Here is a 23843-nt window from a genome sequence, read left to right as displayed (position 1 = left end):
AAACACAAAGGAAGTCAAGGAGTATATGTAATGATAAAGTGACAGTCTAGGAGAAAAGTAAAGCAACACTCCCTATCCTCAATCATGATATAGAGGGGATGGAATGATCTCTAAAGGTGTCACAATAGTGATAGGCACTCTGGACTCTCTTTCTGAAGAATTAGTCTTCTATGTAGTTGGGATGGATGGAGAAATAGCATCATGAACACTAGTTAGCTTCTCAGAATAAGATTTCCACTATTGGACAACCATGGTAAGTTCATCAACTCTTTGGACAAGTTACTGTTGGGTGAGCTGGATGTTTGCTTGAGTTTCTTGAATCATGTTCAAACGAGCTAAGAATTGCTTGAAAGCCTCAGTTGAGATATGTATATAGCTATCAGAAGATGAAGGACCGATGTTTGGTGTGGAGGAAAGACTGGCCAAAATATGTGTGGCTACATCAAGATTTGGAAAAGTAAAAACAACCTCTGGTGTGGGGGCAACTAGTGGTCTTGAGGGTGTATCCTCTCCATCACCAAAATCTTCAAGAATCAAATTTGGAAGAGGCACATAATGATTTTCATTATTAGTAGTCAATGAAGCACTTGTGTGAATGTAGACTTGGTTTTGGTCATACCTCCTTGCCATCTGGAAACAATGTAGACATCCCTAAAACGATGTTTTTTTTTTTTTTTTTTTAGGTTCAGTAGGGAAGCCATAGTACTCCAAGATGGTGCCCAACATCCGAGGGAAGAATAATGGACATTTCTTGGCTCTTTAGAACTTCTTCAAATGCACATTGTCTTCACAATAGAATAGGGCAACCATGAATAATTCAACAAGTGTCCACCATTGCCCACTAACAATTCTGAATAATGCCATTAGTATATCTTATCGCCTTTGCATCGTGTGTTAGCAAGGATAAACATTGGAGCGTAGGACATGATCCAAAAACCAGAATTTGGAATCTATGTCTCTCCTCAACACTGCATGTGTATTGGTGGATTGATTTTGAGAGACAATTCGAACCATTTCAGCAGCTTCAATTTGAGTAATGGGTTGAAACTCAGATGGATTTGGAGGTTTAAGAGGAATATCCAAGGCTCTTGCTACCATTTCAGTATTTAGCATACCTTGTCTCCCATCGATTTCGAAGTAGATCACTGAATGATGGTAGACTTCTCTGCTGGTCATGGTTTGGTAAAATTCCCAAATTATGCGAGGATAGAATAATGGCCTAGGTACCATGAATGGCTCCAAAAAATATCGATAACACAGCTCCATGGAGAATTTAGTTAGCGAAGATTCAACAAATGCCTTGAAATTGTATTAGCATTCTTCATGGAATTTTCTACCTAAGCGATCTTCTCTTGCACCAGCAGCTAGTTTCTTCTTCGAGGCTTTCGTGAATTGAAATTGAATTGGGCGGCTCGGTGGAGGTGTAGATTTTGTAACCGGAGTAGGAGCAGGGGTTTCAACAATAAGTGACTAAACTATAGCATACTGAACTGGAGGAATAATAGAGGATGTCAAAAAAGATGAAAGAAATTGAACACTGATGCTTCGTGTTCTCTTCATCGATAATTTTTCAGGAACAACCATCTTTGATTTACCTTTATCCAATGAAGATCTTGTGACATGCCTCTAGTTTGGAGGTCTAGAAATGGGAGATTCAGAAAGGGAAAATCCCAAAGGGATTCGAGACCGACATTTTCTCCATTTTCGTCATTAATCACCACAAACTCTTCCTCAATTTCCATTGATTTTTGTTTTTGATTCCCCATCAATAATAAGAAAGAACCAAAAATTAAAAAAAAAAATTGATGAATTGAATGCTGACTGGAATAGAGGATATCAATTTGTCCAAAATTCACAAAAAAAATTGCAACAACCTCCCAAAGCAAATCAAACTTTTCAATCCAGATTCATCTTGCAATTTCATATAGAGGGGTGTGAAAAATTGAATGCATGGAATGCTCAAAATGTTGAGAGTGCCCAAGAAAATATTCGAAAATCAAAAACAAAAAGAATGAGAGTTTTTGATGTTTGATCGTGATTTAGGGCAAGGAAGAGATATGAAAGGATGTGGATAGAAGAGGAAAAGGACAAATGGTCTTCTACCTTTTCAATTTCTCATGTCCGACGAAGACGAAGAGTTTTGGCATGAGGGCTTATTTTCACACAATGGTGCGAAATAAAATAAGGGCTTATATAAGCTGCAAATATATTTTTATTTATTTATTTATTAACATTTGGCATAGTCATGCGAAATTTTTGCATGAGTGTGCGAAGTGGTCTAGAGGGCTATTTTATTACAATCCTTAAGATGATTTTCGCATTGTCATGTGAAATTTTCACATGATGATGCAAAATGGTATAAAGGCATCTTATCTCTATAGCTATCTTTATCAGTTTCGCACAGTCATGCGAAAATTTCTTATGATCATGCGAATTGGGATAGAGACTCATTTTTTGAATTTTCAAAGCTATGAAAACTCCCCTGTTTTTAGCATGAATTCCCCTATTTTTGCATGAATGTGCAAAATGGTGATGAGTCATTAAAACTCCTTTTTCCTTACTTCATGCATTCCATCCATCTGAAAAGTCCTTCAAAACACAATTGATATGGTTAAAAAGGGTTCATTCATAGAGACTAAAAAAAATTATAAAAAAAAAACACAAGAACAAAACAAAAAAAAAATTAAAGAAAAAAAATTGAAAAATCATTGGGCTAGTTAGTTTTTTAGAAGACTAAGCCCACCAAACCTTGAATGCTCAACTTATGGAAGGTTCAAGGAAGTATAGCTCCTCATTTTCTTGCACCATAGGTTCCATATATGGTTTAAGTCGATGTCCATTAACTTTGAAGATACATCCACTCTTTGGATTAGCAATTTCAACAACTCCATTTGAATGCACCTTATGAACCAAATATAGACCATTCCATCGAGATTTGAGCTTTCCTGGAAAGATATGCAATTTTGAATCATATAGAAGCCTATTTTGTCCTCTTGAAACTCTTTCCTAAGGAAAATTTGATCATGCCATCTCTTGAGTTTGTCCTTAGAAATTTTTTAATTCATATAGGCTTCGTTTCTCATTTCCTCTAACTCATTCAAGTCTAGGAACCTCTTCAACCCATCTCTTTGCATATCAAAATTCAATTTCTTTATAACCTACCATGCTTTATACTCTATTTCCACAAGTAGATGACATGCCTTACCAAAAACCAATCTATACGGTGACATTCTAAGAATTGATTTAAAGGCGGTTTGGTAAGCCCAAAGTGCATCATGAAGTCTTAATGCCCAATCCTTGCAGTTTGCATTCACCACTTTCATCAGGATATTCTTGATTTCACAGTTGGCTAACTCCACTTATCTACTTGTTTGTGGATGGTAAGGTGTGGCTACCTTGTGTTTCACTTCATATCTAGCAAGAAGGTTGTTGAATGTCTTGTTGTAAAAGTGAGTACCTCCATCATTAATAATGACCTTTAGCACCCCAAACCTTGTGAAGATATTTTCTTTGAGAAATTTTACAATCACCTCATGATTATTATGCTTACAAGCTATCACTTCCACCCACTTTGACACATGGTCAACTTCTACCAAGATATAGGAATTTCCAAAAGAGGATGGAAACGGCCCCATGAAATCAATCCCTCATACATCAAATAATTCCACTACCAATATGGGGTTAAGTGGCATTATGTGTTGCTTTGTCAATTTCCCAAGCCTGTGACACTTATCACAAGACTTGCAAACTTCATGTACATCTTTGAATACAGTTGGCCAATAAGAACCTAATTAGAGAACATTCAAAACTGTCTTTTGAGTAAAGAAATAGCCTCCACAAGCATAAGCATGGCATTTCATAAGAATTCCTTGTTGTTGTTCTTTCGCTACACACTTCCTAATAATTTGATCAGCATAATACTTGTACAAAAATGGTTCCTCCCAATAGTATACATGCACCTTGGACAAGAAAAATATTTTTTCTTGAATAGTCCATTCCTTAGGTAATTATCCGGTGACTAGATAATTTGCAATATGAGCATACCATGGATTCGTATCCACTTGAAAAAGAGCAGCATTAGGAAATTATTCATTGATGGAAGGACTTTTCTGGAATGTGTTCCACAGAAATTCAAGATAGATGGTTAGCTACCACATTCTCCACACATTTCTTATCTCTTATTTCAAGATTGAATTCTTGAAGAAGTAAAATCCATCGAATTAGCCTTGCTTTAGAGTCCTTCTTGTTGACTAAGTATTTCAAAGTTGAATGATCAATGAAGATCACTATAGGAGCTCCAACAAGATATGCTCTAAACTTATCTAATGCAAAGAAAACCACAAGCAACTCTTTTTCAGTGGTGGTGTAGGTTTTTTGTGCCTCATTAAGAGTTTTGCTTGCATAGTAGATAACATAAGGTTTCCATTCATCTCTTTTCCCTAGAATTGCTCCCATTGCTTGATCACTTGCATCACACATAACTTCAAAAGGAAGTTCCCAATTTGGTCTCCTCACAATAGGTGCACTAGTCAATAGTCTCTTCAACTGTTCAAAGCAATTTTGAAATTTTTCATCCCATTTGAATTTGGCATCCAAGTAAGGCACACATTGGTCTTGCTAGTTTAGAAAAATCTTTGATGAAGCATCTATAAAAGCTTGCATGACCAAGAAATTGCCTAACTTCTTTAACGTTTGTTGGTGGTGGTAGATTTACAACTAGCTTGATTTTTGCTTTATCCACTTTGATGCCTATCTATAAGACAACATGACCTAAGACAATGCCTTTTTTCTTCCATAAAGTGGCATTTCTCCCAATTTAGCATTAAATTTTTCTCAATGCACCTTTGAAGTAATTTTTCCAAATTGGAGAGACAATCTTCAAAATCCTCACCATAAATGGTAATGTCATCCATAAAAACTTCCATGATTCTCTCTATCATATCACTAAAGATACTTAGCATGCATCTTTGAAAAGTGGTGGGAGCAGTGCATAAACTAAATGGCATCCTCCTACATGCGTAGGTACCAAAAGGGAAAGTAAATTTTGTCTTCTCTTAATCTTCCAAGGCAATCTCAATCTGAAAATAACCAGAGTAGCCATCAAGAAAACAATAATAAGGATGTCCCGACACCCTCTCCAATACTTGGTCCATGAATGGACGAGGAAAATGATCCTCCCTTGCAATAACGTTCAGCTTTCGATAGTTAATACACACCTTCCATCCCATGGTCAATCTTGTGGGAATAGATTCTCCCTTTTCATTTTGTATCACGGTCACTCTCGACTTTTTAGGCACAACTTGAGTAGGACTTACCTAAGTGCTATATGAAATAGAGTAGATAATCCCAGCTTATAGCAGCTTAAGTACCTCTTTTCGGATAACTTCTTGCATGTGGGGATTCAATCGCCTTTGAGGTTGAGGAATTGGCTTAGCATTTTACTCCAAATAAATGTGGTGAGTGCATACCAAAGGAGTTATCCCCTTAAGATCATAAATGGACGATCCAATAGCTTCTTTGCATTTCCTTAGAACTTCCAACAAGCTAGTTTCTTGTTGGTATGATAATTTTGAATGGATTACCACCGGATACTTATCTTCCTCAAGATATGGATATTTCAAATCATTTGGCAATGGCTTGAGATTGAGCTTAGGTGATTCTTCCTTCTTTGCTTCTTCATCATTGGTTAGAGGTAAAGGCTTCTCTTTTTCCTTCCATTGCATAGAATGATTAATGGAGGCAACTTCATTAGCTTCCTCCACTTCTTCTCCTACTTCATTTTCTTCAAATTTTTCATAAGTCTTTTCCAACTCTTCCTTCATTAATCCTTCCACATGCTCTTCTATAAGAGTATCAATCAAGCAAACTTCTTCTTGCTCATCCTCATCTTGATTTGGATGTTTGTGGCATAGATGAAAAATATTTAGCTCAAAAGTCATATTTCTGAAGGTGAGCTACATCACTCCATTCCGACAATTTATTAAAGCATTTGTTGTGGCTAAGAAAGGTCTACCAAGAATAATTGGAACATGATTTGGTTCACTTGCTATTGGCTCCATATCAAGGATAATAAAATCTATTGGATAGTAAAACTTATCCACTTGAACCAATACATCTTCAATCATTCCTCTTGAAATTTTAATTGACCTATCTGCTAAAGATAATGTGATAGAAGTAGGTTTGAGTTCTCTTACCCCAATTGCTTGTACACCGAATAAGGACAAAGATTTACACTTGCACCCAAGTCAAGAAGAGCTTTCTCTACATATGTGTCTCCAATATTCACCGAAATGGTAAGACACCCCGGATCTTGATATTTGATTGGAGTCTTACATTGTATGATTGCACTAACTTGTTCTGTTAAGAAAGCTTTCTTGTTGATGTTCAACCCCCTCTTCATTGTACATAAATCTTTAAGGAACTTGGCATAGGGAGGGACTTGCTTGATCATGTCCAGGAGTGGTATGTTAACTTTGACTTGCTTGAGAACTTCAAAATTTTCAGTTGCATTATTTACCACCTTCCTTGATTGAAGAGCTTTTGGAAAAGGTGGAAATAAGAGCTTGTTTTTCTTCTTAACCTCTTTATTAAAAATCTCATCTTCCTTTGATCTATCATCTTCATTCACCTCTTTCCTTTTTTTCTTGTTCTTTCACATTTTCTTCTTATTTCCCTTATTAATTCTCTTTTGGTTTTGGTATAGGTTGATCAACTTGCTTACCACCTCTTAAGGTAATGATTGCTTTCATTTCATCTACCTTAGCAGAATTTTCATTTTTTTGTCCAATTTCATGAACTCCCCTTGGATTTTGTTAGGGTTGTGAAGGAAATTTTCCTTTTTCTTGCACCATATGCATGCTTGTGAGTTTGGAGATAGCAAACTGCATATTATCATTTTTTTGTGTGAGATTGGTTTGCAAGCTATCAAATTTCTAATTGTAAGATGTCTCCACATGATTTATCCTTTGATTTACTTGAGTATTGATATTCTTTTGATCTCCGAAGAAGTCACTCATCACTTTACTCAAATTTACTATAGCTTGTTCTACCGGTGAAACTTGATGTTGAGAAGTTTGCATGTTAGAAGAAAATTGTCTTTGTCCACTCTTCCAAGATAGATTTGGATTATTCTTCCACCTCGAATTAAAGGTATTTGAAAATGGAGAACTATTGGTGTGTTTAACATATCCAACAACATTAGCTTGTTCCATAAACATTTCTCTAACAGTTGGTATAGTGGGGTGTTCACTCACTAGATGTTCTTCGGATTGACATATAGAGCATTGAACAATTTGCATTGAAACATCATTAACCACTTTGATTTCATGAGCTCCTCTTGCCTCAAGTTCTTCCAATCTCCTTGATAGAGCTGCCATTTTTGCTTGCATGTCTACATCCTCATTCAAAGTGTACATTCCTCCTTTAGAATTGTTTTAGGGCTTGGCTTTGCTTGATTCTTTTCAATGAGGTTCATCCCATGATCTAGATATTTTCGCCACATAGTTTAGAAAATTCAAAGCTTCATCAGGACTTTTGCTCATAAAGTCACCTCCACACATGGTTTCTAGCAATTGTTTCATAGCCGGTGACATACCTTCATAAAAGTAGCTTACCAACATCCAAGTGTCAAAACCATGATGAGGACAAGCATTGATAGCCTCCATATATCTCTCCCAACAAGCATAAACTTTTTCATTCTCCATAGCCACAAAATTGAAATTTTGCCTCTTTAATCCATTAGTACGATGAGCTAGAAAAAATTTCTTCAAAAATTCAGCTTGTAGTTCCAACCATGAGCGGATACTTCGAGGTCTCAAAGAATTCAACCACACTTTTGCCTTGTCCTTGAGAGTGAAAGGAAACAATTTAAGTCTCATAAGATCAATTGATGCAGTCCCTTCTTGAAAAGTATGACATACTTCTTCAAAATCCTTTATATGAGTATAAGGATTCTCATTCTTCATTCCATGAAATTAAGGAAGAGGAAGCACCAAATAAGGATAGATGATCATTTGCTCACTAGAAGGAACAATGCATGATGGTTCACTTATTCTCGGTAGATGCATATGGTCCCTCATAAATCGATATAAATGGAAATTTTCTTCATTAGGACCATGTTGACTTTGTTGATCTTCACCTTGAGGTTCCATTATATTTGTACCAATTCCAAGATTCAGCACTTGAGTAGATGATTTAGTTCTTTCCAACCTTCCCTTAGAATTTCATTCCCAATGGAGCATACAAGGGTTCACCTACACAACAAACAAAGAAAAACCAAACCAAAACAAAAAGAACAAAAGAGAAAAATAAAAAGAAAAATGAAATTTAAAATAAAAGTAAGATGAAAGTGGAGAATCGGTAAAGAGAACTTCACTAATCTTATGATATAGATCACAAAGGTTAATCCTTACCAATAAAATAAAAAAATAAAATAAAAAAAAAAAATTGCCTCAATCACCTTGACACCATTCCCAACAATGGCACCATTTTTTATCAATTGATTTTTCTGATTTATCGGATCAAAACATAATTTATGCATAAGAATCATTACCTTAGCCATTTCTTGTAACACTCCATTCTTTCTTTCAGCCACTCCATTCTAATGAGGAGCTTTGGGGGCTAAAAAATCATGTTTAATCCCTTTAGAGTTGCAAAACAGGTTAACATCCATATTGTCAAACTCTCTCCTCTTATCGCTCTAATCATTACAATTTGATGGCCTATTTCCACTTGTATTCTATTGAACAATGACTTTAAATGCTTTATGGCCTCTAATTTCTCCCTAAGAAAACTCACAAATGAGCATCTCAAAAAGTCATCCACAACAACTAGGACATATCTCTTGCCACCTCTACTCTCCATCCGCATTTGACCCATAAGATCCATATGTAGAAGGTCTAAAGGCCTAGTGATGCTAATTTCCTTAACTTCTTTGTGTGTACTCTTAGTTTGTTTCCTTTCATGCAATCTCCACAAATGAGTTTAGGTTCACCACTAAGTCTAGGGAAACCTCTAACCTTTTCACTATTCACTAAATGCACAATGTCCCTCTAGTTTATGTGACCTAGTCTTCTATGCCAGAGCTCAGTAGGATGTAATTTTGCCCTACTTCACACAAAAGGTGTTCTAGAGTTAAGATTTACTTCATCTAGTTAGTTAAGACATTTTTATAGTATTAGTTCATTAATAAAATTGATTTTATGTTTGAAACTTCATGTTTTTAGTTTACTTTGATTTAGTTTAACTCATCTATTTAATTTAGGTACTTTTATAATTGTAGTTCATTAATAAAATTGATTCTATGGTTGAAAGTTCATGTTTTTAGTTTGCTTTGATTTAGCTTGGTTTATTTTAATTAGTTTACGTACTTTTATAATTTTAGTTCCTCGGTAGAATTGATCCCATTTTTTTTAGTTTTTATTTTGAAATCATTAATATTGGTTCCTAATTATCCTTATATTAGTTTGTATGCTTTTAAAATCCTAGTGGTTAGTTCATGAATCAATATCTTGTCAATTTGTTTAATCTAAAATGTTTTTCTTGTTGCTCTAGTGATCCTTCGTTTAATTTTTTTTTTTTTTTCAAAGGTCATCGAAAAAATCATGAAGATTGACCCTTTTTCTCACCAATTTAGTTTGGGTGGTTGTCGAAAAGTTCATTTTGTGATTTTGGTTCTCCTTTGGATTGCTTGTGTTTGACCCTTGTGATTTGTTATTTGCACTTTCTTTCCTTTTAAACAGAAAGTTTTTTCTCAAAACTCTCCTTATGAAAATATATTTCAAAAACTCATTTAGAATCCTTAGGATAAAATAAATCCTTTTCTTAAAAAATATGCAACCATGTTTTGATCAACATGCACCTTTATTTTGCTTCTTCAATAAAAAAAATTATGGTTTTAAGTGGAGCATGAATCCAAGCATATTGTCCCAACTAAATAGAATCATTATCAGCTTTGATGAGTTTACTAATCTAAGAAGGTTCCACGAGAGTGATTCTAATAAAGACCTTTTAAGCCATTGGTGCTTAATTCAATAGCACTTTTATGAGGAATACTTTTATAAAAGGTCAGTGTTTAACCCTCTAAGATTCACTTTCAAACATAGTCAAAGTTTGGAACTTAAAAAGAGCTTCCAAGCAATAACTACAAAATTGCTAATGAACAAGAAGACTACACAACTTTGAGACCATATGATAACTAGAACTATTGGAAAGGCTTTGATAGAAAAGAATCCATGGTTGAAACGTAATAGATTAAGGTGGTATTTGTGTCTTTTTACTTAAATTTAAATAGAAGTTAATTTAACTTAACTTTAAATACAACTTAACTTAACGATATTAAGTATTAAGTTGTTTATTTTTTTATTGTTTTATTTTGGTTAAGTATTAATTATTAATAGGGTAAAAGATTTTGTTTTGGTTGTTCCAATTTTTTTTTTAATATTTAACAAAAGGACAAATATTTTAATTTTTTCTATTCCATCAAAAACTTTAAAAAATAAGTACTAAGACGATGTTTGGTAAAACTTAATATTTATTATTTAATGACTTAAGTTGACTTTGAGTTAAATTATACTTAAATTGTTAACTTATTACTTTAAGATTAAGGTTGTTTGATAAAATTAATTTAAAACTTATTCTAAATCATCAAATTGACATATTTATCCTCATAAATTATAATAAGGGCAAAGTAGATCGAGTAATAATAGAAGTTGTAGAGTAGCAAAGCAAATCATGGAGGTAACTAGGGTAAATAGGGGTAAAAAGGTAAAATGAAGATATAGACTTAAAAATAAGTTAATTGTTTTTATGTGGAAACCCTCTACAATAACTTTAGAGATAAAAAAAACCACGAGGCCTAAGACCTACTAATCTAAATCCACTATACAAAATCAAATTACAGAGATTTACTTGTCCATTTTTACCCTAAAAACTTACTCACTAGTACCTACAATTTATTCATGCCCATGACGCACTCGATTGCTCCAATTGATCAGTTCAGCCTCATTAAGGGATGAAGATCTTCAATCTAAGATTCAAAGATCGAATCCTTGGATGAGAGATCGGGAATGGTATGGCACAATAGGCTTTCTACTCCATGAAATCTTCTCAATATTATTTTGGATCTCTATATGTATGTCTCAAGGGGTTAATAGAGAGGTATTTATAGGCAAAAAGATATAAGAGTTTTAGTTTGGAAAAGCTAATCAAATTTGCATGAAAAATCTCAATAGAATCTGCATGACCGCTCAGCTAACTAACCTATCACTTGAGCTCCTCAAGCGCTTGAGCGATCCTAAGTGCTTGAGCACTTCAAGTCACTTGAATAATCCTACCCATTTCAAAAAGTTAATTTCAAATCATTTTAAGTTCAAAATAAAACTAATTCTCTTTGTACCTCATAGGAGCTTAACATGTTACAAGCTAAACCTTTTTATCCATATCTATGACTTCTCAGTTTGATGAACCGTAACTCTTGATCTTCAATGGAGAGTAAGACACTATCTAAAAAAACTTTCATGGCCAAACCTTAAAAGAAACAAAATTACCAACATAAAAACAAGACTTAATGTCCTAACAAATGTCAACACAACATTCTAACGGTGATCTTGAAGCGAGCATCTATATGATGCAACTAGACGGATTCATAGCAAAGAGCCAAGAGCACCTTGTGTGCAAGTTGCATAAATCCATTTATGGATTAAAGCAAGCATCTCACTCATGGAATAGGCATTTTGATCAAGCTGTCAAGACTCTTGATTTTAAGCAAAATGAGGATGAGCCTTATGTGTACAAGAAGATGCAAGGAAGCATGGTAGTGTTTTTGGTCTTGCACATCAATGACATTCTACTCATTAGGAATGATGTAGGGTTATTGTCATCAATCAAGATTTCATTATCTACTTAGTTCTAAATGAGACATCTAGGTCAAACACAATATATTCTTATGATTAAGGTCTTTCGAGATTGCAAACATAGGAAGATTATGTTATCTCAAACCACCTACATTAACAAACATTTGGTCAATTATTTGATGTAGGACTCCAAGAAAGGTCTGCTGCCCTTCAAGCATCGAATACTTCTTTCTCAAGATTAGTGTTATGTATGTGATGCTATATACTAGATCGAACATTTTCTTTACTCTAAAGATAGTGAGTAGATATCAGTCTAATCCAGGCATGGAACATTAGATAGCGTTCAAGCATATACTCGAGTATCTTCGGAGAATGAGGGATTATATGTTAATGTATCATTGTGATGAGTTGTTACCCCTTAGGTATACAGATTTAGACTTTCAATCTGATAAAGACTCCTGCAAGTCTATCTCTAGGTTTGTGTTCACTCTTAGTGGTGTGGCTATTAGTTGGAGTAGTGTGAAGCAATCTTGCATTACTAACCTCACTATGAAAGATACGTGCTTCCAAGAATTGCTCTTCAATGGTTTATTTGGGAAATTGATTATTATATCAAAATCTTATGGAAACACAAAGGGAGTTTGTACTTCAAATTGAACAAAAATCATTATCATGCTCATCAAACATGTATTTCTTATCACCACTCGAGTCATGGAGCATTCCAATGCTGGGAGGTTTTACCCTTTTTTATAGGAAACATTTTGTATGTCACCTACTTTCCAGTTGGATGAAAACTCTAATGTTCATATAATCTTAATTTGCTTAGTTCTTCAACAATATTATGTATCCTAATCATTTAAGATATATCCATATTTTATTATTTTGTTTTATGGTTCATGTTGATAATTAATATATGATTTTTCTATACCGATGCCTAATTAAATTTTCTTCTAAATGCTTAGTTGTGGTTACATCATCCCATGCATGTACTTCTAGTTAGTGTTATACTAACAATTATTCTATCTTGGAATTAACATAATTTTTTAAACACTTCAAAGGAAAAGAGAAAAATAAAAAAAATATATGAAATAAAAGAAGGTGAAAAGGTTAAAATGATGAAAAACAATAACCATGAAAAATAATGCGATTGGTGAACAACAATGGCAAGAAGTGTTGGCAATGGTGATGGTGAGCAAGAACAATAAAATCAGCTAAAACCATTAACAATGATTAAAATTTTGTGACCTTGAGAAAAGCAAGTGAGTCGATCAAATGGAGGTACAAAAAACCAAAAAAGCAAGAAACAAAAAAAGAAGAAAACACAAGAGAAAACAAACAAAAAATGATTGTAATGGAAAATTGCAATGAATATTGATCAAAATTACAATTAGAAATGGATTATGCACAATAACATTATTTGTTGGGCAACATCGTCATATATAGTGGAATTAGAGGTAGGGAAAACAGGATGTGCTCATCATGAAATAAGTTGTAAAGAATGTTGGTGAAAGTAGAGGATAAAGACATGAAAGTAAAAATGATAAAAGTGATTAAGGAAAGCAAACACCTAGAGTAGAGATTCACTAGAGCCACCACTCCGACCTCAATCCTCCTCAACGAGATGCTTTTGACTTGAGATTAAGGGAGAGACAAAGCATTGAACCAAGACTTGGCTCAAGATTCAGGGCATAAATCTATACCAATATTTTTGTCTTCGACTCAAGTTAAATGCATTTCAACATGCCCAAAGTTGCTCATATTTGGCCCTTGAAACTAGTGCAACAAGCATTTACTCATTTAAGCTTTGTACTTGATTAGACCAATGGGGGATTCAACTAGGATATGGATGAACCTCAGATTCACTCACTCCTTGTTGCTATGAAACTAACTAAACATGTTGAAAATTAGAAGAAAATATGGAGATGAAGATACAGGAAAGCTTGGTGGAAACTGGACATTAAAAGAAAGTTTGTTTGAAAAACTTAAGGTTCAATACATTGGGGACACTAAAATAAGAAATTATGTAACATTTGAACAAGAGAGACCGATGGGATCTAATAAATTTTAATTCTCCCCAAATTTTATCTTCTTTTGTCCTTATTACTCCAAAAAAAAAAAAAGAATATAAAAGAGCAATCAAAATATCTTGAACAATAAATCGAAGGACTTTGCATTGGGATGTTAGAGGTGAAATAACCTTGAGAGAGAGAGAAAGACAGAGGACAAAAATAAAAATTCTTCAAAAATAATCAAACCTAAAAGAAGGGAAATTAGTTTCCAATTCAATTTGAGGGGTTCTGATCACATAAACACAACCTTAATTTTATTCTTTTCTTAGAGTTTGTTTGTTGGAGAATGCATGAGTCTTGCATGATGAAAAAGAAAAGAAAAGAATAGATGTTTTTTTAATTGCAAGACTTTTCAACCCACCAAGATTAAGAAGCTAGCTAAAATTTGCAAATAACTAACTTTTGATCACTCTAAGAAGGTTCCCCAGGAGTGATTCTAATAAAGACCTTTTATGCCAATGGTGCTTGTTTCAATAGCACTTTTATGAGGAATTCTTTTATAAAAAGTCTATGTTTAACCCTCTAATATTCACTTTCAAACACAATCAAAGTTTGGAACTTAAAAAGAGCTTCCAAGCAAAAACTATGAAATTGCTAATGAACATGAAGGCTACACAACTTTGAGACCATATGGTAACTAGAACTATTGGAAAGGCTTTGATAGAAAAGAATCCATGGTTGAAATGTAATAGATTAAGGTGGTATTTGTGTCTTTTTACTTAAATTTAAATTGAAGTTAATTTAACTTAACTTTAAATACAACTCAACAATATTAAGTTGTTTATTTTTTTATTATTTTATTTTTGTTAAGTATTAAGCACTAGTAGGGTGAAAGATTGTGTTTTGATTGTTTCAAAAAGTTATTTTCAATATTTAACAAAAAGATAAAGATAATCAAAAACTTTAAAAAATAAGTACTAGGAGGGTGTTTGGTAAAACTTAATACTTATTACTTAATTACTGAAGTTGACTTTAAGTTAAATTATATCTAAGTTATTGACTTAAAACTTATTACTTTAAGTATTAAGGTTGTTTGATAAAATTAATTTGAAACTTATTCTAAATCATCAAATCGATATATTTATCCTCATAAATTATAACTAGAGCAATCAAGGTTGAATAATAATAAGGTTGTGGAGTAGCAAATGAAATCATGGAAGTAACTAGGGTAAATAGGGATAAAAAGATAAAATAAAGATGTAGATTTAAGAATAAGTTAATTGTTTTTACTTATTACTTAAAGTTATTTTTTTACTTTAAGTCATACATTTAAGTTATTTTATCATACACAATTTATTTAATGACTTAAATTAAATTCTTAAGTCACTTTAAGTTATTAAGTTAGTTTATCAAATACTCACTAAGTAAAAAAATTAAAAACAAATCATCTAAAATATGAAAACAAATTGTATTCAATATTAATTAAGTCAAAAAAAACATATTCAGTATTAAGTTGAAAAAACAAACATCACCTAAGAAAGTGTTGGTAAATCAATTTAATAACTTAATATGATTTATTAATTTAATTTAAATAATTAAGTACATCAAACATATAAAGTAAAATAACTTAAAATCATAGCTTAAAGTAAAAAATAACTTTTAAGTATTACTCAAAATAGTTAACTTGTTTTAATCTCAAATCTCTTTTGCATTATTTACCTATGTTTAGTAAGAATATATTTTACAACCACGATTTCATATTCATAGTAAATAATTTTATTATTATCTTATGCATCTACATTACTTTAAATATGAATATTCAACAATTAAATTTATTATTTAATATTAATGAAAGTATAAATATTAGTTAAAAGTACTTTTTTTTTTACTAACCCAAAATTTAATCAAGTTGGGGAATTTTAATTAAATTAGAGTCGATCTAATTTAATGTTGATTCGGTTTGGTTTGGTTCTATTTCTAATTACAGAAATTAATTATAAATTATTATCATTCTCATATTACACTTGAGAATAAAATAAAATAAAAACTAAAGAAAAAAAAGCACACTAAAAATGCTTTTTACTCAAAGTATTTTGAATGAAAGTATTTTCTTTAAAAATATTTTTAGATTATTAACTTATAAATGTTTTTATGAAAAATACTATAAGTGATTTTTAAACATTATAATAGATTTTAAAAGTCTTTCCAAAAATTTGCTAAACACTTATTTGTTTTTTAAAAAACACCTAAACCTAAAAGTACTTCCATAAATCACTGTAGACAGCTCGAAGTAGGAGTGTGCCTATAGGCTATTGAATAGAGCTGTTGAATAGAGTGGTAGCCAATAATCAAAATGCAGAATTCAAGAGAAAGAGTCAGCCAGCCCTAATACAGAGTTGAAGAAGATGGAGAGTGGTAGCCAATAATCAAAATGCAGAATTCAAGAGAAACAGTCTGTCTTGAAATAAAAGCTGAATTAGCAGCCAAACATAAACAAACTAGTGTGTTATATCCTTCAATCATCGTGGATCTGATCTGATATATAGTGTAGCGTAGTGTAGTATGATGAGTGAATCCTAAAAGCTACTAGTGGGTGGAATGGGAATGGGAATGGGTATGGCTGCATACTGTCTGTCCACCACCTCGATGAGTTTGTTGGCTATTGCACTGGCATAGACTGAGGAGCCTTCATATATCTGCGACATGGCAATATTAATTATATCTTGGACATAGAATATGGAAAGTATGGTAATGAGAAGGTTTGATTCCCCCACCTTGGTGTTGAAGAGAAAGCTGTAATAATCACCAACATGGCCGCCTGCAACATGGTGGAGGTCCAGTTGAAGCTCATCAAGGATCTTGGACACAAAGAGCAAGCAGTTGATCTTCTTTCTCTGGACAAGTTTGATGGTGACTTCGTCGTCTATGATCCGAACATCCACCTCCGTGTCTTTGGACTTTCTCTGGAGCCAGGAGCTCCTGAGGGATTCATTGTAGGATTGGTCAGGCTCTGGCTTAATGCTGCTGCTGCTCTTAACATCGCCTGTGGACTCATCCTCTGTCTTGTGCCTCTTACTCCTCTCTCTCCCACATCTCTTTTTCTCCACCAGCAGCTTCAGCTCATTCACTGTTCGCAGAAGCTCTCTGATGTACTCAATCGCATCTCCCACCACAGATGCTCTATCACTCTTAGAGACCAAAAAGAAAAATTACATGTATATATATCTACATCTATACATACATTGAGAATCAACAACAAAATTGATATGATGATATACCTTGGTGGGGTTTGGGACCAAACTCCTCAGAGCATTGTACTTATCATTCAAGTGTTCTCTTCTTTGCTTCTCAGTAGCAAAGGATTTGGTACCTTTGCCCTCCCTGCCTTTACCAATACAGGCCATGTCCCTTGTGAACTTGAGGACCCCATTATCAAACTGCCCATGATCATCCCCATCTCCGTACCCACCTCCACTTGCCTCTCTCTCATCCATCCCACCGCCAAACAAAGACCCAACCCTTGAGGCTGGCAAGTTGTAGCCATGTGGGAGAGACTGAAACAGCTCCCTGAACACAGGAGGCTGTGGGGGAGGTTCAAATGGAACAAAGGATCGTACAAGATGCCAGATGCCGCCGTGGCCGAGCTGTCGGGGTTTGTGAAGGAGATGGATGAGTTTGGGAGGAGAGATGAGGGCGTGCACCTGGGCAAGTGGAATAGATTGAGAAGGTCTGGTGTTGGAGGGTATGCAGCACTGAAATTCTGGTGGGCATTCTGCATTTCAGCCTGATGCTGCTGCAACAGCAATGGGTCCTCTTGCTGCTGATGATGATGATTGAACCCCATCTCCTGCATCTCATATGAGAATACCTGATTTGAATCATTGCCGTCGTTGTTGCTGTTATAGCATTGTTGGTCCATGTCAAAGGCCAGCTGCTGGTGGAGCTCAATTTCCATGGTGGCCGAGGCATCCTCCATGGAAACCTCAAAGCTGTTGTTGGTGCGTGGTGGCGCAACACTTTGGGAAAACCCCTCATCATCTCCTTCTGCCACTGACTTTGTGCCATCAAAACAAGCATTCTCTTCGTACACATACATTCTTCTTGGCCTTGTGATCTTTTCTGCACATTCATCACTCAAAAATTAACCAACAAATTTTTTTTTAAAAAAAAAAAAGAAGACATAAAATAAAAATTAAACCACCAAAATTACAACTACCCAACATGGGTTTTATCTACAACCTCTGAATCAGAAACCAAAAGATGTTTGGTTTGAGAGAAAAAAGTGAGAATGGTCCAAGAAGGTTTGGAGAGAGACGAGAAAAGAGTGTGGATGGTATATAAAGGTAGGGGAAGGGGAGGAGGAAGAGGGAAGAGGATGAAGGGTTTATTTTAGTTTTTTTATTAATTTCCTTTGGGTACAGCAGAGAAGTTGTTACTGAGAATCTCTTGAGGTGGGACCCACCTGTAACCTCTTTTATTCTGACACTGCTCAGCATGATTTGTACTCCTCATAATTCTCCGTCTTAGACCTGACAGCATTCATAATCACCCCTGTATTTCACTATAATCACTAAAATGCCACTCCACCACCCACGCCTCCATCTGGTTTCTCCCCAACTCAAGGGACTCAACTGCAGCACTTAGATTCAACCAATGACCATGACTCTGACTCAAATGTGTTCCTTGACGGAAGTCTTTGTTTGAAAGCTTTTTGTTAGAAAAAGAATGGATTTTTACAATTTTTATTTAAAGAAAATCTTTACAAATTATTAAAAGACAGTGATTTTTACAAATTTATTTACAAAAAAAATATTCTAATTTAATTTTATTTACAGATGAATTAATTTTCATTCCTTTTATTAAAAACAAAATTCTACAATTTTATTCAAAAAAAAATATCAACAAAATTTCTATTTATGAAAAGTGGCTTTAGCAAGAAAGGGGTTTTCATGAGTCTATTTATAAAAATAAAGTTTCAATTCTATTCTATTTAAAAAAGAATTTTTTGTAATTTACCTAGAAAAATTTTTTTTTACCAATTTATTAAGAAAACCTTTAATTCAATTTCCTACCAAATATTTAAAAAAAAAAAAAGGTTTTGACAGATTTATTAAAAAAATAAAATTGATATTGCAAATTTATTTAGAAAAATTTACAAATTTATTTTCAAAAGGGTTTTTCCAATTTTATTAAAAATAGTCCCAAACTTTATTTATAATTTACAAAGAGAAATCAAATTTGTTGGAAAAGATTAAGAAATATTTAAGAGAAATATTAAAAAGGGATTTTATCTTTTATCTTGTTGAAAACAGATTTCTGAATTTTATTATTTTTAATAAACTTATTATTTTTATTTTATGAAGGAAAAGATGATTTTATAAGAAAAATTTTATATTTTTATTCAATAAAGGATTATGCCATTTTATTAAAAAAATAATAAAAAATAAAAAAGGATTCAACCCCTACACTTAAGAGAGATTTTTGTAATTTTTTTCTTTAAAAGGATTTTTACAACTTTTATTTGATTTTTTTTTCACAATTTTTGTTTACATTTCAATAAAAAAAAAAGATGGATTTTTATATTAAAAACATTTTTATGGACTTTCACTAAAAACAAAAAAAAAAAATCAAAAAACATTAATTTTCTGGACTTTTCACAAAATAATTTTTGGACTTTTTGCTATAGTAATTTCTGGATTTTTATTAAAAAAGAATTTATGGTCTTTTCAAAAAATAACTTTCTAGACCTTATTTTATTCGAAAAAATGGATAGCTTTAAAAATAAATTCTAGGCCTTATTTTTATTTAATAAAAAAAAAATTGGATATTTAAAAAAAAAAATGGACTTTATTTTAATATAATAAATACTCGATAGGTTAAACCAGCCATTTGAAGTCTTAATATTTTAGTATGTTTAGGGGAGTTTTTAAAAACAATTTTCTATTTTATAAATAGAAAACAATTTTTAAAAATTCATAACATTCTCTGTTTCCATTTTTTTTAAATAAAGTGAAATGAAAAAAAAAAAACTTTTAAAACAAGTAAAAATTGTTTTCACTGATTTTTAAAAATAATAGAAAAACACATACACTCTAAAGTAATGTTTAGATGTAATGTTATGAAATTGAAGAATTGGAAAGTAATGTTTATATGAAATTGGAGAATTCATAATGATAATATTATGATGATATTACATATATTTATATGTAATGTTTTTATTTTATATAGAGATTATATTTTTAATTTATTAAATTATGTGATTTTTTTTATCTTATAATATTAAATTGGCTCACTAAATTATTTTTGTATGGTATAGAAATATAAAATACATTTATATGGTAAACTTTATATGGTATAGATATCGTATTTTTAATTTATGTTTCTATGGTATAATATTGAAAAATTAAATTACATTAGAAAATTAATAATTATTTAAAACAATTTTTTTTTCAAATAATCATAACTATAAAAGTAATGATTTAATAATACAGATTGAAGGGTATGCATTTACATGGTATAGAGAAATTACATTTATATTTGAATCAATTTTACTTCATTATATCATGTAGATTTTTTATTTTATAATATTCTACAATTAAATTACAATAGGAAATCAATAATTATCAAAACAAACTTTTTTAAAAGATTTTTTTTATAAAAATATTCATTTATTTAACTATTATTTATTTTAATTAAAAAAACATATAAATAAGTGGAAAATAAAATATGATGAACTTAGGTGAGATCGTGTTTATTGTTTTTTTAATAAAATTTATTTTTATATGGTAACAATATGAAACATATAAGTTAGTGGAAAATTGAATATTATAATTCTTATATAAATGTGTTTATATATATTTAATTTGAAAAGTAAGTTGTTTTCCTTTTATACATGGTAAGGTTAAAATTTCAAAATGGCTTCAAAACATGATATTGGTTGGGAGCATGCAGAACCTGTTGGTGGTAGTAGAAGAACCATGAAGTGTAAATATTGTGGAAAAGTTATACATGGTGGTATAACAAGATTAAAGCAACACATCGCACATATATTTGGACAAGTGGAAGGATGTTCATGTGTACCGGTAGAAGTGTCATATAGTGTTAGACAACATATGTCTGCTACTTGAAAAGAAAAAGCACAGTTAAAGAAAAAAAAAAAGAACGACTTTTGAGTTCCTTAAATAAATAAAATTTCTATGAAATTGATGAGGGTGATTCTAATGATGAAATTGAGGAAGTTGTTATGGCTGATTTTGAAATAAGACAAATGAAACAAGCAATGAAAGAAAGTTGTCGAATTTTTGAAGAAAGTAGACAAGAGCATAAGAAGGGTGCTAGTTCCTCACAATCTTCTAATGCTAGGATTAAGCATGGACTGACATGTAGCTTCAGTGTAAGAGAAGGAGCTAGCATACCTCCAAAAGGAATTAATCCCATCATGTTCCCATCAAAGCATAAATCAATAAAAAGCTTGTTTTCTACTGAAGGCATGAAGAAAGTGGGTAAAGCTATTTTTAAATTCTTTCTCTTTAATGCAATACCCTTTAATGCGGCTGGTAATGGGCCTTACTATCAATCAATGATTGATACCATAGCAGAAGCAGGTCCAGGCATCAAGGGTCCCTTAGGATACAAAATTGGAAATAAATATTTGGAAGAGGAAGTGCAAGAGCTTAAGGTATATATAACAACATTGAAAGCTAAATGGCCTATATATGGGTGCACAATCATGTGTGATGGTTGGAGTTCTAGGACTAGAAAGCCTATCATCAATTTCATTATTTATTATGATAGAAGTATGATATACCATTCTTCAGTTGACACTACCAACATACCTAAGGTAGTAGACTACATCTTTTCCCTTATGGATAAAGTTGTAAAGGAGGTTGGAGAGGAAAATGTTGTTCAAGTAGTCACTGATAATGAGACAAGGTTTAAAGTAGTCGGTATGTTGTTGATGGGGAAGCGGAAGCATTTGTTTTGGTCTCCTTGTGCAGTCCACTATATTGATTTAATGCTTGAAGATATTGCAAGCATGAAGCAGATTGAGGAGACATTAGATCAAGCTAAGATGATCAAAGGATTTATTTATAGTAGCTTGAAAGTAGTGAATTTGATGAAAGTGTTCACTAAGGATAAAGATCTGTTAAGGCTAGGAACAACATCTTTTGCCACTAAATTCATTTCACTTGAGAGTCTTATACGTTATGAGGCTAATTTGAAGAGAATGTGCACAACAAATGAGTGGCATGAATTCAATAAAGATAGGAGTAGAAAAAGTCTAAGAGATAAGGTATCCAACCTTATCTTAACTGATCGATTTTGGAATAAGGCAGGGGAAGTTCAAACAATCATGGAACCTCTCGTCAAAGTATTGAAATTGGTTGATCAAGATAAAAAGCCCACATTATCAATCATTTATGAAGCAATGGATAGAACTAAATTAGCTATCAAGGCATTGGTCAAGTAATGGGAAAAGTATTGGGAAGTCATTGATAGAAGGTGGGAAGCTCAATTGCAAGACATTTGCATATTGTAGGTAATAAAAAAATTCTTTATATATATTTTTATTATTTTTTTCAAGTACAAATTATTATAAACTGGTCATTATTTAACTTATGGCAACATATTTTATAAATCCAATGTTCTAATATTCAAAGTATTTATCCAACCATCCGAAAATTAAAATTGGATTAAAGAAGGTTATCAAGAGATTAGAGTTAGATTTGGATAGACAAGCAAAAGTTATTAACGAGGTATAATAATAGTTTGTGACCTTTATATAATACATTTTGTATATGTAATGTGCATTAACAAAAAAAAAATGTTAATGATGTAGGTGAAATTATTTGTTAACGACTAAGGAGAATTTGGAAGTGCACTTACAAAGAAAGCAATAAATCAATCTTTTCCAAGTACTCAATACATTTATGTCTATTACAAATAAGAAATTATCATAATTTTTTGTTAAATATATCATAATGATAAATAAGTATGCATTTTCTTTATAATAGTTGAATGTTGGAACAACTATAGCAACGAAGGTCCACATCTACAAAAGATTGTTGTTAAAATTTTAAGCCAAACTTGCTCTTCATCAAGTTGTGAAAGAAATTGGAGCACATGGTCATTGATTCACACAAAGTTGCGCAATCTTTTGGCAATGAAAAAGTTGCATAAGTTAGTTTATGTGCACTACAATATGCAACTTCGAGTTAAGAATTTGATGCATGAGCGAAACAATGAAGATTTATACAATCCAATTGATCCGAATCATATCTTTAATGATGATGATATATTAGATGAGTGGATATGAGAAGGAGAGGAGCCTATTTTATCATTTGATAAGTTGGATTGGTTGGATAAAGGTCTTCCCACTAATGAAGAAAGTAAAGAAATAGTTCATGAAGATGATGGTGCCACAAATCGTAGAGTTAGTAGGCGTACAAGAAATGCTACATAAGAAAGAGATGTTGATTCTTGTCGTAAAGGTAAGGCTCCTAGAACAATTTCTTCAAGTTCTAGTAGTGATGATGGTGACAATGGGGGCAGTAGGCGGGGTGGTGGCACTAGTGGGGGCAGTAGAGGAGTTGGTGGCACTGGTAAGGATACTGGAGGAGATGGTAGCACTGGGGGCGGTTATTTTAGTCAAGTAGATCTTGGCATGTCATGGGCACAAGGAGATGAAAATTACTATGCCACACAAGATACAAATCATGGATATCGACCAGGGATATGGGAACAACGAAAGCATTTGGAAAGACTAACTATATTTCCCAGCGATGATGATTATTCTAGTGGGCATGATTATCATAGATCAAATTATCACTGTATTGATGAGCACTTACAAAATTTGGGTATAGGATCAAGGTCGTATTTCAGAGGGATAGATGATAGATCATATCACAACTTCAGAGATTGTGATAGCTCTTCTAGTACTTTTAGTAGAAATGATTTTGATCGATTTCCAATGATGCATCCA

The 23843-nt window shown here is 32.6% G+C and overlaps 1 protein-coding gene across 1 annotated transcript; it reads right to left on the bottom strand.

The window, feature by feature from the left end:
* Positions 1-16300: 16300 nt before the first annotated feature.
* LOC117932648 (transcription factor bHLH91-like) lies at positions 16301-18194 on the bottom strand. The gene is given in 5 exon segments (XM_034853929.1): positions 16301-16557; positions 16636-17049; positions 17140-17453; positions 17456-17980; positions 18101-18194. Coding segments are annotated over 4 exon segments (1350 nt in total). The 5' UTR covers positions 17958-17980; positions 18101-18194; the 3' UTR covers positions 16301-16437.
* Between the last annotated feature and the right edge of the window lie 5649 nt (positions 18195-23843).

This window comes from Vitis riparia, chromosome 15 (assembly GCF_004353265.1).
Source record: "Vitis riparia cultivar Riparia Gloire de Montpellier isolate 1030 chromosome 15, EGFV_Vit.rip_1.0, whole genome shotgun sequence".
In the NCBI taxonomy this organism is placed as follows: Eukaryota; Viridiplantae; Streptophyta; class Magnoliopsida; order Vitales; family Vitaceae; genus Vitis; species Vitis riparia.
The sequence above is the reverse complement of the archived record's forward strand: the minus strand, read 5'-3'. Positions and strand labels throughout refer to the sequence as shown.